The 12,349-nt window shown below is 41.3% G+C and overlaps 1 protein-coding gene across 1 annotated transcript; it reads right to left on the minus strand.

Annotated features, from left to right (window-relative positions):
* Window positions 1-545: 545 nt before the first annotated feature.
* On the minus strand, window positions 546-11,596 carry LOC142740981 (speedy protein 1-B-like). Its single transcript, XM_075850384.1, has 6 exons — window positions 11,519-11,596; window positions 5,678-5,772; window positions 3,469-3,551; window positions 2,897-3,065; window positions 2,444-2,689; window positions 546-1,984 (listed from the first exon to the last, which is right to left on the minus strand). The coding sequence occupies exons 1-5, from the start codon at window positions 11,529-11,531 to the stop codon at window positions 2,453-2,455; spliced, it is 597 nt and encodes a 198-aa protein (XP_075706499.1). The 5' UTR covers window positions 11,532-11,596; the 3' UTR covers window positions 546-1,984; window positions 2,444-2,452.
* Window positions 11,597-12,349: the final 753 nt, after the last annotated feature.

Genomic DNA, 12,349 nt, shown 5'->3' on the forward strand with positions numbered 1-12,349 from the left:
TGTCGCTACCGCTGTAGCAGCCATGGCAGCTGTTAGCGGGGCATCCGGCCAAGGAGGGCCCATGCCAGCGGGTGGCATGGGCTCCCTCATGCCGCAGACCCCAAAGCAGCCGCTGTGGCTGCTACAACAGTAGTTACGCCACTGGACAAATTTATTAAAATGGTGCACATCTCTTAATAAATTTAAAGCATCTTGAAGGCTCTAGCAGTCCGAAAATCTATGAGCAGGCACAGATTTGCACCATTGTAACTGTTTCCTTAATAAATATGGCCTAAGCTAAGTCTCCTTGGTGACCATGCTATCTTTTCCCGTCACTTTCCAAATTTGGTTAATGGTGAGAAAAGCCATTAATTTTAACACAATTTCATCGCACGTCAACGTTTGAAAAAACTGACATAAAGTGCTGTGTAAATGTGGGCCATCGCCTCAAAAGGAAGAATTCACATCAACCACATTGTGATCTTAGTTTGTAAATAATGTTTTCCTTCAAACACAAAAAAAGAAGAAAAGACTCAGGCAAGGTAAAGAATGTTAAATAATGTGAAGTTTATTATAGTGTATGTGTTTGTGTGAAGTTTATTATAGTGTATGTGTATGTCTGAAGTTTATTATAGTGTATGTGTATGTCTGAAGTATAGTGTATGTGTAGTTACCTCCCAACACTCACGAAGAGCGGACAGCAACACGCAGGGCAGGAAAAACCCCCAGTGGAGGAAACCTGCAAGGAATCCATGGCTGCTGTACTACCCTTCCTCTAGGCATACTAAGGGAGGTAAACGCTATAAAAGGTGTATGTGACTATCTAGAGTGAATGCATGTGACTAACTACAGTGATTGTAGGTGGGTGTTTTTGTCTAGTGGTTGTGTATGTACAGTAATTGAATGTGGTGGGGATCTTGAAGTGTTTTAATGTACCGTATGTATATGTGTGAGATTATATATACATACCTCCCAACCATCGCGGAATCAGTGGGACAATGCGGGATTCTGGGCGGTGTCCCGCTGACCAAGGCAGCCAGTGGTATGCCCCGTTTTTAACTGCATCTGCGTCCTCAGGACGCAGATACAGTTGATTCCAATGGTGAAGTAGGGAGCTCCCTGCTTCACCATTCACTATGTAACGCCGTCAGTGAGCGACTCAGCACAGACAGGCGCAATTCAGTGACGTTATTACGCCTGTCGTGCCAAGACACTAATAGCACAAAGTGAAGGAGCAAAGGGATCTCCCACCCCTGTCGTGGCAACGGGGTAGGTAAATATTAATTATTTATGAGGCACTATTGGGGCATTATACTCTATGGGGGCATATGTGGGGGCATTATACTGTATGGGGCTACTGTGTGGGCATTACACTATATGGGGCATCTATGGAGGCATTATACTGTATAATGGCAGCTATGGGGGCTTTATACTGTGTGAGGGCAGCTTTTTGACATTATATTGTGTGGGAGGCGCTATGGGCATTATACTGTGTGGGGGAGACTAATAAGGCATTACAGTGTGTAAAGGGCACTATGGGGGCATTATAGTGTGTGGGGGCAATATGGGACATTATACTGTGGGTGGGGCATCTATGTGGTCAATATACTGTGTGTGGGGTTCTATGGGGGACACTATACTGTGGGGAGGCACTATGGGCATTATACTGTGTGTGGGGCACTATAAAGGCATTACAGTGTGTAAAGGCCACTATGGGGGCATTATAGTGTGGGGGAAATATGGGACATTATACTGTGGGGGGCATCTATTTGGTCATTAAACTGTGTATGGGGTTCTATGGGGTGCACTATGCTGTAGGGAGGCACTATGGAATACATGATACTGTGGGCTGAAATGGGTGTGTATGGGCAGGAATTGGGCGGGATTAGAGGTGTAGATACAGGATACAACTCCTTCTCCTTGTTTAGGTCTTCATCCATCATGTCTTCTAGTTGTTCTCCTTGTACATCCGGCAGCTTTGGTCCCCATCCTAGCAGCAGTATATCTAAGAAATTAATAGAAATCATAGGAGAAAAAATTTATTAACATGTTCATTATGGGAATGAACATATCATTGTTATCATGCTCTTCTATATGAACTCATTAACAAGTAAAAATAAGTACACACATTTTGGCATTGGTTTTTAGATGTTTTATTAATTGGCTACACGATTATGCTGGTCATACCGCAGTTGTACACGCAGTACCGTGCAGGCATTAATAATCATGTAATCATTTTACAGGAAAAAAATGCGGAATTATCGGCGATATCGTGCGGTCAATTAATAAGCTATTTAAAAACACCAACCGCAGCATGGCGTGGTTTTATCTGCATGGAGAATGTATCCTGAGGGGGTGTGTTTTACACTATAAAGCATATTGTTTGATAATCCACTACTTTTTCACATTCTATTAGACATGTTCATATGTCTCGTACTTGAAAGCCTTCAAACTTTTTACTTACCAGAGATGTTTATGAATCTGCTGTTCCGGGTTCCTCCTTTGTGTCTGTCTGGGAAAGGATGTTTTCAGCCACTTCCCCCTTGCATGGATGGAGATTGATGTTACAGAGGTGGCAGGGTAGGGGGCTGATCCATGGGCATTTGATGCGGAGCTCTTCATCATCCCTTCTGAACCGGTGTATGGCCCAGCTGTGATGGATTTTTCTCTCCCTCTTCCATGCCCAATGGTCAGGGTCTTCTGCCATGATCTAGAATTAAATAGTATATAATTGATTAGAATCACTGCAGACTTATAAGGACGCATTCCCACAAATAGCTTCTTGTGCTCCCTGGTTGTAAATACAATGGCATACCTGACACTATGGTTAAAAATAATTACTGAGCGCTTCATCTTCTATTTGTGGGAGTTCTTCTTTAATCAAAGTTTTATAGTTTCCCTGTTTTATGTTACTAACCAGATCACAGGTGGTCCGGTCCACCCAAGCTCTAAATGTCATCCGGATCAGCAACAGGTTGCGTAAGTGAAGTAGCTGTTCCTTCTTTAAAGTCCACTTCCATCCTCGGGCCCAGGTGTAGATCTCTCGATGAAACGGTATGTCCTCTTCAAATTGGTTGGCTAAAAACCTGGAAGAAAGAAAAAATAAACCAAATAAATGATAGAACATGTCAGAAGAGAAAGCAGAATGGAAAGAACCAACTGCTGATTTAATGGGTAGTAATATTACAATGTACGGAATTCAATATTTATGATGATGATGATGGTAATAACAACAGTAGCAGAAGCTGTAGCATTGGTTCACTATATTTTTTATAACGCAGCATTTCAAGATTGTACTGAAGAGTTCAGGACGGGAAACAGGATATCGGGTACACTCTAGTGTAAGAGAATTGTATAGTACCCAGTCATGTGCTCCACATGTGTATATACTGTATGGATTTATTTATATATATATATATATATATATATATATATATATACACACACACACACACACACACACACATATAAATAATGAAAGAAACTCACAGACATGGAAAGAAATATGTTCTATATTCCTCAGTACGCAGTCCTGCTCTTCTAAAGTACATGAGGACCATGGCCAGGAGATACTGGAGGGATGAGAAGGAGAGTTAGAGAGTGCAGTATATCTCCGGGCCTGTTACACCCGCAGAAGCCCCTTATGTAAATATGATGGATCCTCTTCAATCTGGAAAATGCTCTGTTCTTTCCCTCAATACAATAATACCTTGTCCGAGATCCTAAAGCACCTGTCCCTTGCTAGAAATAACTTGATGTGTTTGTCTTCTACAAAAATAGCAGAAACAGGATTATTTTAGAACAATTAAATTATAACAATCTTACATTTAAAGGGAATGTGTCACCAGACAGACCCCTTTAATAAAGAGCATCTACAAGTATCTATAGATTTATATAGAGGGTGCTATTGCTCCCATATAGGATGCCGTTAAAAAGGGTGCAGCATGTGTTATTTATGGTATCTCCAAGCCTGATTGGCCAAGAGACATCATGTGGCCGCAGCTGCAATTCACTTTGTAACGCAATGGCCCTGGACACCATTGCATGAGGCCCTCAACTAACTAGGCCTCATGCAATGATAAGTATATACTTCCTGATTTTGCACCCTAAAATAATAAAATGCAGTTTAGTAAGTACATTTATAGATGGTCTTTATGAGGTTAAGACAGAATCACTTAAAGAGACTCTGTCACCACATTATAAGTGTCCTGTCTCCTATATAAGGAGATCGGCGCTGTAATGTAGGTGACAGTAATGCTTTTTATTTTAAAAAAACGATCTTTTTCACAACGTTAGGAGCGATTTTGGTTTATGCTAATGAGCTTTCTTAATGCCCAAGTGGGCGTACTTTTACTTTCGACCAAGTGGGCGTTGTACAGAGGAGTGCATGACGCTGACCAATCGGCATCATGCACTCCTCTCCATTCATTTACACTGCACTAGCGATATAGATATATCGCTATGTGCAGCCTCATACACAAGCCCTAACATTACTAGTGTCCTAATAATGAATACACATGACCATCCAGCCTGGACGTCATGTGTACTCAGAATCCTGACACTTCTGACTCTTTTTTTGTGAGATTCCGGCAAGTGAAACCAAATCTCGCAAGATCACAGAGCTAAACGAGATTTGGTTTCACTTGCCGGAATCTCACAAAAAAAGAGTCAGAAGTGTCAGGATTCTGAGTACACATGACGTCCAGCCTGGATGGTCATGTGTATTTATTATCAGGACACTGCAGTAATGTTAGGGCTTGTGTATGTAGCTGCACATAGTGATATATCTATATCGCTAGTGCAGTGTAAATTAATGGAGAGCAGTGCATGATGCCGATTGGTCAGCGTCATGCACTCCTCTGTACAATGCCCACTTGGTCGAAAGTAAAAGTACGCCCACTTGAGCATTAAGAAAGCTCATTAGCATAAACCAAAATCGTTCCTAACGTTGTGAAAAAAGATCGTTTTTTTAAATAAAAAGCATTACTGTCACCTACATTACAACGCCCATCTCCTTATAGACAGGGCACTTATAATGTGGTGACAGAGTCTCTTTAAAAGGGTAACTGTCAGTGACTTTATGCTGCCCTCTCTGAGACCACCATAAAGTAGAGACCGATACACTCATATCAGCGGTCTGTCATGTCTGATAGTTCAGTGATTTTAGAAAACGTACATTTAGAGCGTTGCAGCGCTCCCATCTCGCTGGGAGAAAGGATTTTCATGAGCTGCCACTCTCCCACCCACCCAATGACTGACAGCTTTATCTTTATTACTGTGCATAAGGAGAAAGCTGTCAGTCATCAGGGCGGGGGCATTGCAACATTCAAAACGTATCGTCCGTGGAGCGGTTAGAGGGACCGGATCTGTATCTCAACAGTATCATTCCTGAAGAACATTGGGGTAGATTTAATATTACTGGCACATGGTACAAATGGTCCGCCAGTCTCTTCACCCTGGCAGCATGCGCAATATTCATCAGCAGGGCCTAAACCATGTTGATGAATCTGTCGTAGGGGAAAATAATGCCAGGTCCAACCTGGCGTTGGTTTTCAACACTTTTCTAGTAGGAAGCGTGTCAGACACTTCTCCCAACACATTTTTATACCATATTAATTGAAATAATAATTCATTTCATGTGATAAAATATGATACTATGTGTCTGGTTGGAACCATTGGAAGTTGCATTGTGTCTTACCAAGGAGTGTGAAAAAAGCTGCCCGCTCTTCTGGCAGCAGGATAAGGTCATCCGACCTCTTCTTCTTGCTCTCGCCCTCGATGGCAGATGCTGAACTGTGATAGTAGAGAGAGATATTTTACAATATTAGGTCTTATGTACTCGGCCATATTAAGAATCCATACAAGTCTGAGTTGTAAGGAAGCGTAATATAGCAGCCATGGAAGTTTATGGGCCAATACTGTACCTCGCTCTGTGTATGATTTCATGAGGTGGCATATGGAGTTTTTTTCTTATGGCTAATATGTATTTAGGGCTAATTCACACTAGCAGTTATTTTGCAGTATGTCTTTTTATTACTGATACATTTTGGCAGCAGTTTGTGGTGACTGATCCATAATGATCAAGTGTTTTAACTACATAATCTGCTGTTTTTAACAGGTTCCCGACCGCTGGCCGTAAATATACGGCCAGCGGTCAGGGTCTCTAAAGTCCGCCGTATAGACTATTTACGGCGGCACTTCAGAGACTGTGCACGCGCGATCGCGTGCACACAGCTCTGTGCCCTGGCTGTTGCTAACAGCCATGGGCACTGGGCAGAATGTCAGGGGTCAATCCTTTGGCCCCTGAACATGTGATCGCTGTGACAACCAATCACAGCGATCACATGCATTTCTGCATAGAAAACAGTGTGCACGCGATCGCGTGCACACAGCCCTGTGCCCACGCTGTTACCAACAGCTCTGGGCACTGGGCAGAGTATCAGGGACCAATCTGATGGTCCCTGAACATGTGGTCGCTGTGAAAACCTATCACAGCGACCACATTTGTTTTATTTAGACTTTTCTGGCAGTAAATCTCCTGCCTCTTTTCTTCTCCTCAAACATTGTTTCAGTTTGAGGAGAAGAAGAGACTCGGGAGAATTGCTGCCAGAAGATTACAGTTACAGTTTTACACAAAAAATACAGTTACACTCTAAAACATTCTCTGTATAGATAGATTTCTATCTATCTATACAATCTATCTATCCATCTATCTTTTTTTCTATATATCTACCTTTCTATCTTTTATTCTATTAGAATAGGCAGGTAGGGAGTATATAATTATATATATATCCACATATATATAATATATATAGCAATAGCGGTTTATTTTTTTGTTAGCGGTAGTGTAGATATATATAGCAGTTAGTTTGTGTGTTTTATATAAAAAAAAAAAAACAAAAACAATTTGTTTAGTTAGTGTTAGTGTTAGTTACGTTATGGCGAGGAAGTTGTTTAGCGCCGAGGAGGCATACGCCATGCTGTGGTCTGAGTCGGAGACCGCATCAGAGATGGCGTCCGAGATGGAACCTGTTTTAGGTAGTGACGATGACAGCGTCACTTCAGGTTCATCTTCAGGGGACGTTGTCCCTGATGCAGTTGAAACTGCAGAACTTGAAAGCGCAGTAGCGCTGTAGCACGGGACAGCCTGGTCCCTTCTGTCCAGGCTCTTGTATGGGCACCTGCCCCATCTTTTGGGCCTAGAATCCACGGATTTACTGCCACTCCTGGCATAACCGTGGACAATACAAATTTTGTCCAAATGGATTACTTCCATTTATTTATAACGGACGACATCCTAAATCAGATTGTCCACGAAACAAATTTATATGCCACTCAATATATAAGGCAGAAACCTTCATCCACCCATGCCAGAGATTGGACGCCCAACAATTTGCTGGAATTAAAAAAATTTTTGGGGCTCACCCTAAATATGGGTATTGTCAAAAAGCCCTCCATTAGGTCTTACTGGTCAACAAGACCCGCCCAAGCCACCCCAGTATATTCTGCAGTAATGCCCAGGTCTCGTTATGAGACAATAATAAGGTTCCTCCACTTCAATGACAACGCACAGGCCCCCCCAAGTACCGATGCAAACCGGGATCGGTTGTTCAAAATAAGACCGTTAATAAATTCCCTGAATAATTTATTTCTGCAACTCTACACCCCTGAGCAGAATGTAAGTGTGGACGAATCCCTCCTCAACTTTCATGGCAGACTTAGCTTTCGCCAATATCTACCTTCAAAAAGGGCAAGATATGGCGTTAAGCTCTACAAATTGTGTGAAAGCGGGTCAGGATATACCACCGCCTTCAGAATTTATGAAGGGCGGGACCGCACAATAAATGTTCCTGGATGCCCCCCTGATCTTTCCACCAGCAGTAAGATCGTGTGGGAGATCATGCAGCCTCTGCTTCACAAGGGGTACCACCTGTACTGTGATAATTTTTATTCCAGTGTGCCCCTGTTTAGGCATTTGCATGCTGCAAGGACTGGGGCATGTGGTACCATGCGCAAAAACAGAATTGGTTTTCCACAGCAATTAGTGGGGAAGCGCATGGTAAAGGGGGACTCCTGTGCTTATGCATCTGAAGAATTGCTGGCGGTCAAGTTCAGGGATCGCAAAGATGTGTATGTGCTAAGCACGATTCATACCGCAGGAACAGTGGCAGTGAGGGAAAGGGGGGCAACATCGGACAAGCACAAACCAGTGAGCGTGTCCGAATATAACAAGTACATGGGGGGGGTGGATTTAAGCGACCAGGTTTTACAGCCTTATTTAGTAAAACGCAAAACTAAAACCTGGTACAAAAAAGTGGCCATTTATTTGTTACAGGTGGCCATCCACAACTCATTTGTGCTCTACAAAAAAAACAGAGGCAGAGACACATACCTGGATTTCCAGGAAAAAATTATTGAAGGCCTCATTTTTGATGTTCAGGACACCCGAGAATGCCCCCAGTCTGAGGATGTCACGCGACTGACTGAAAGACACTTCATCAGTCGGATTCCCCCAACACCAACCAGAAGCAACCCCCAGAAAAAGTGCCGCGTCTGCAGAAAAGACGGGCACCGCAAAGATTCCCGATATTTCTGTCCTTCATGTCCCTCACAACCAGGCCTGTGCATTGAGCCATGTTTTAAAAAATACCACACTGTTCTGAATTATTAGATTTTAGTTAATTCGTTGAAAATATATTTGCCCTACATTACGTTTTGATTTTTCCCCTGATTTTACTCCAAGGGTGAGGGAGGGAATGGGTGGGTGGGGGGTGGATGTCATGTTTGCATATTCTCTAAAGTTTATCTGCTGGAGAGCTCCATTTGCATAAACCTGCAATTTCTTATTTTAGAAAACCCCAAAAAATAAATTCCCATTATACCGCTAGATGAATATTTTGGGATTTCTGCTTCAAGAGCAGATATTTTGGAAGTGTTATAGAAACTCTGTTGAGTTTTGTAAAACCAGCTTTGAAAAAAAGGGATTTGTGAAATAAGCTTCTTCTATCGTCCGCCCTCCTACTTCTCTATGTGATAAATAAGACACACATATTTGGTATCCCCATGCACAGGAGAAGTGGAAGAATGTGAAAGGAGATGAATTTTGGCCGTGGTCTATGCCGTGTGTGAAAAATGCTGGTATAAACTGACGCATTTGCTAAAAAATTGCTAATTTTATTTTGATCCATCTTATTCAAGAAACTTTCAGAAGAAAACTGGACTGTCTAAAAATATGATAAACCCCTTGAAGAAAACCTTGTGGGGTCTACTTGCGTGAATGAAGTAATTTATGGGGTGATTCTAATCTTTCAGCAGCATTAGGCCCCCCAGAAAACAGTATGCGGCTATAAAATCAAGTGCAGAATTCCTGGACCGAAAAGGCCAAAAAGCCTCCTTTTATGCCAAGCCCTGGCACATGCCCGTGAATAAAGCACACATATTTGGTATCCCCATGCACAGGAGAAGTGGAAGAATGTGAAATGCGATGAATTTTGTCCGTGGTCCATTTTGTGTGTGAAAAAGCTAGCATAAACTGACGCATTTGTTAAAAATAAAAGGTAATTTTATTTTGTTCCATCTTATTCAAGAAACTTTCAGAAGAAAACTGGACTGTCTAAAAATATGATAAACCCCTTGAAGGAAACCTTGTGGGGTCTACTTGTGTGAATGAAGTCATTTATGGGGTGATTCTAATGTTTCAGCAGCATTAGGCCCCCCAGAAAACAGTATGCGGCTATAAAATCAAGTGCAGAATTCCTGGACCGAAAAGGCCAAAAAGCCTCCTTTTATGCCAAGCCCTGGCACATGCCCGTGAATAAAGCACACATATTTGGTATCCCCATGCACAGGAGAAGTGGAAGAATGTGAAATGCGATGAATTTTGTCCGTGGTCCATTTTGTGTGTGAAAAAGCTAGCATAAACTGACGCATTTGTTAAAAAAAAAGGTAATTTTATTTTGTTCCATCTTATTCAAGAAACTTTCAGAAGAAAACTGGACTGTCTAAAAATATGATAAACCCCTTGAAGGAAACCTTGTGGGGTCTACTTGTGTGAATGAAGTCATTTATGGGGTGATTCTAATGTTTCAGCAGCTCTACGCCCCCCAGAAAACAGTATGCGGCTATAAAATCAAATGCTAAATTCCTGGACCGAAAAGCCTCCTTTTATGCCAAGCCCTGGCACATGCCCGCACAGTGAATAAGGCACACATATTTGGTATCCCCATGCACGGGAGAAGTGGAAGAATGTGAAAGGAGATGAATTTTGTCCGTGGTCTATACCGTGTGTGAAAAATACTAGCCTAAACTGACGCATTTGCTAAAAAATAGCTGATTTTTTTTTGTTCCATCTTATTCAAGAAACTTTCAGAAGAAAACTGGACTTGCTAAAAATATGATAAACCCCTTGAAGGAAACCTTGTGGGGTCTACTTGTGTGAATGAAGTAATTTATGGGGTAATTCTAATGTTTCAGCAGCATTACGCCCCCCAGAAAACCGTATGCGGCTATAAAATCAAATTCAAAATTCCTGGACCGAAAAGGCCGAAAAGCCTCCTTTTATGCCAAGCCCTGGCACATGACCGCACAGTGAATAAGGCACACATATTTGGTATCCCCATGCACGGGAGAAGTGAAAGAATGTGAAAGGAGATGAATTTTGTCCGTGGTCTATGCCGTATGTGAAAAATACTAGCCTAAACTGACGCATTTGCTAAAAAATAGCTGATTTTTTTTTGTTCCATCTTATTCAAGAAACTTTCAGAAGAAAACTGGACTTGCTAAAAATATGATAAACCCCTTGAAGGAAACCTTGTGGGGTCTACTTGTGCGAATGAAGTCATTTATGGGGTGATTCTAATGTTTCAGCAGCATTACACCCCCCAGAAAACAGTATGCGGCTATAAAATCAAATGCAAAATTCCTGGACGAAAAGGCCGAAAAGCCTCCTTTTATGCCAAGCCCTGGCACATGCCCGCACAGTGAATAAGGCACACATATTTGGTATCCCCATGCACGGGAGAAGTGGAAGAATGTGAAAGGAGATTAATTTTGTCCGTGGTCCATACCGTGTGTGAAAAATGCTAGCATAAACTGGCGCAATTGCTAAATTCTTGCATTTTTTTCCAATTTTGCCCACTTTAGAGAAAAACATAAAAATGATATATACTGACAAATGCCACTAAAACAAAGCCCTATCTGTCCTTTAAAAAGAGTGTAAAATTCAAAGATGAACTTTATTCACATGCTGAGTTATAGTCATCTAAAGAAGCGCATAGCAAAATTGTGAAATTTGCTCTGGTCATTTAGCTGTAAAACAGCCTAGTCCTTAACCGGTTAATCTAAAATATACTGCAAAACATATCTAGTGTGAACAGTTTCTTATCAACAGATGGACACATTCATCCTCGTGGGTGAATCTGATATAAGTTTTGTGCTGTAAATATTATAAAATGTATGTAGTGATGGTTTGTAAGGTTCAGTATGGATTTGCTGGTGTAAGTTCATCAAGTATGGTGACTGCAGTGATGTAAACTCTTACCACTCCTCCTCATAAAGGGCAATGAGCTCTCTCTTTCTCTTCCTCATGGTCGCTTCTCCTCTTCTTCCTGGGAACCTTAAAGAGAAGGAAAAATGAACATGAATATGTGGGATGTGACTCTTTCTGAAAAAGATCTTCTAGAGAAGTTACTGTTAAGTTCTGTACTAGTCATAGAGGATGCTCCATTTAAGATGTTGTGTTCTCTGATACAAGGAACATGTTTATATTTTAGGGTTTGCCATGAAATCCTAATAGATAATCCTAATCCATTTTACTTTGCTTGTAGAAACAGGTATAGCCCCATAACATGTACAACAGTGATTAATGGGTTAAAGATTTTATAAATCACTTCCAAGCATTTAATATTATTGTGAACATTAACTTAAAAGGATTGTATGATATTAGACAAAAAGGGTCTTTTTTCTGGGAACAGCGCCGCTCTATAGGCTGTCTCTGATATTGCAGCTCAGCTTCTTTAACTTTATTGGGACATTAAATCTGTCAAATATAACTACATTAATTGTGTTTATTTCATGTCTATCTGCTATGTACTATAGTAATTGTAAACACTGTTTCCATCATATTACTATCTGTATATATCCTGTCCCTCCCTGTATAGTAACTGACCAACTACAATATATATATATCATAGTCACACTGAGATATAAAGTGGTGATGTTACCTCTAACTGTAAGTTTCTCCGTATTTACTCAGTCACCAAATTGTCTCCATATTTACCCATAGTCACCCAAGTTTCTCCATATTTACCCATAGTCACCCAAGTTTCTCCATATTTACCCATAGTCACCTATTTGTCTTCATATTTACTAA

Source organism: Rhinoderma darwinii, chromosome 2 (genome assembly GCF_050947455.1).
Source record: "Rhinoderma darwinii isolate aRhiDar2 chromosome 2, aRhiDar2.hap1, whole genome shotgun sequence".
NCBI lineage: Eukaryota > Metazoa > Chordata > Amphibia > Anura > Rhinodermatidae > Rhinoderma > Rhinoderma darwinii.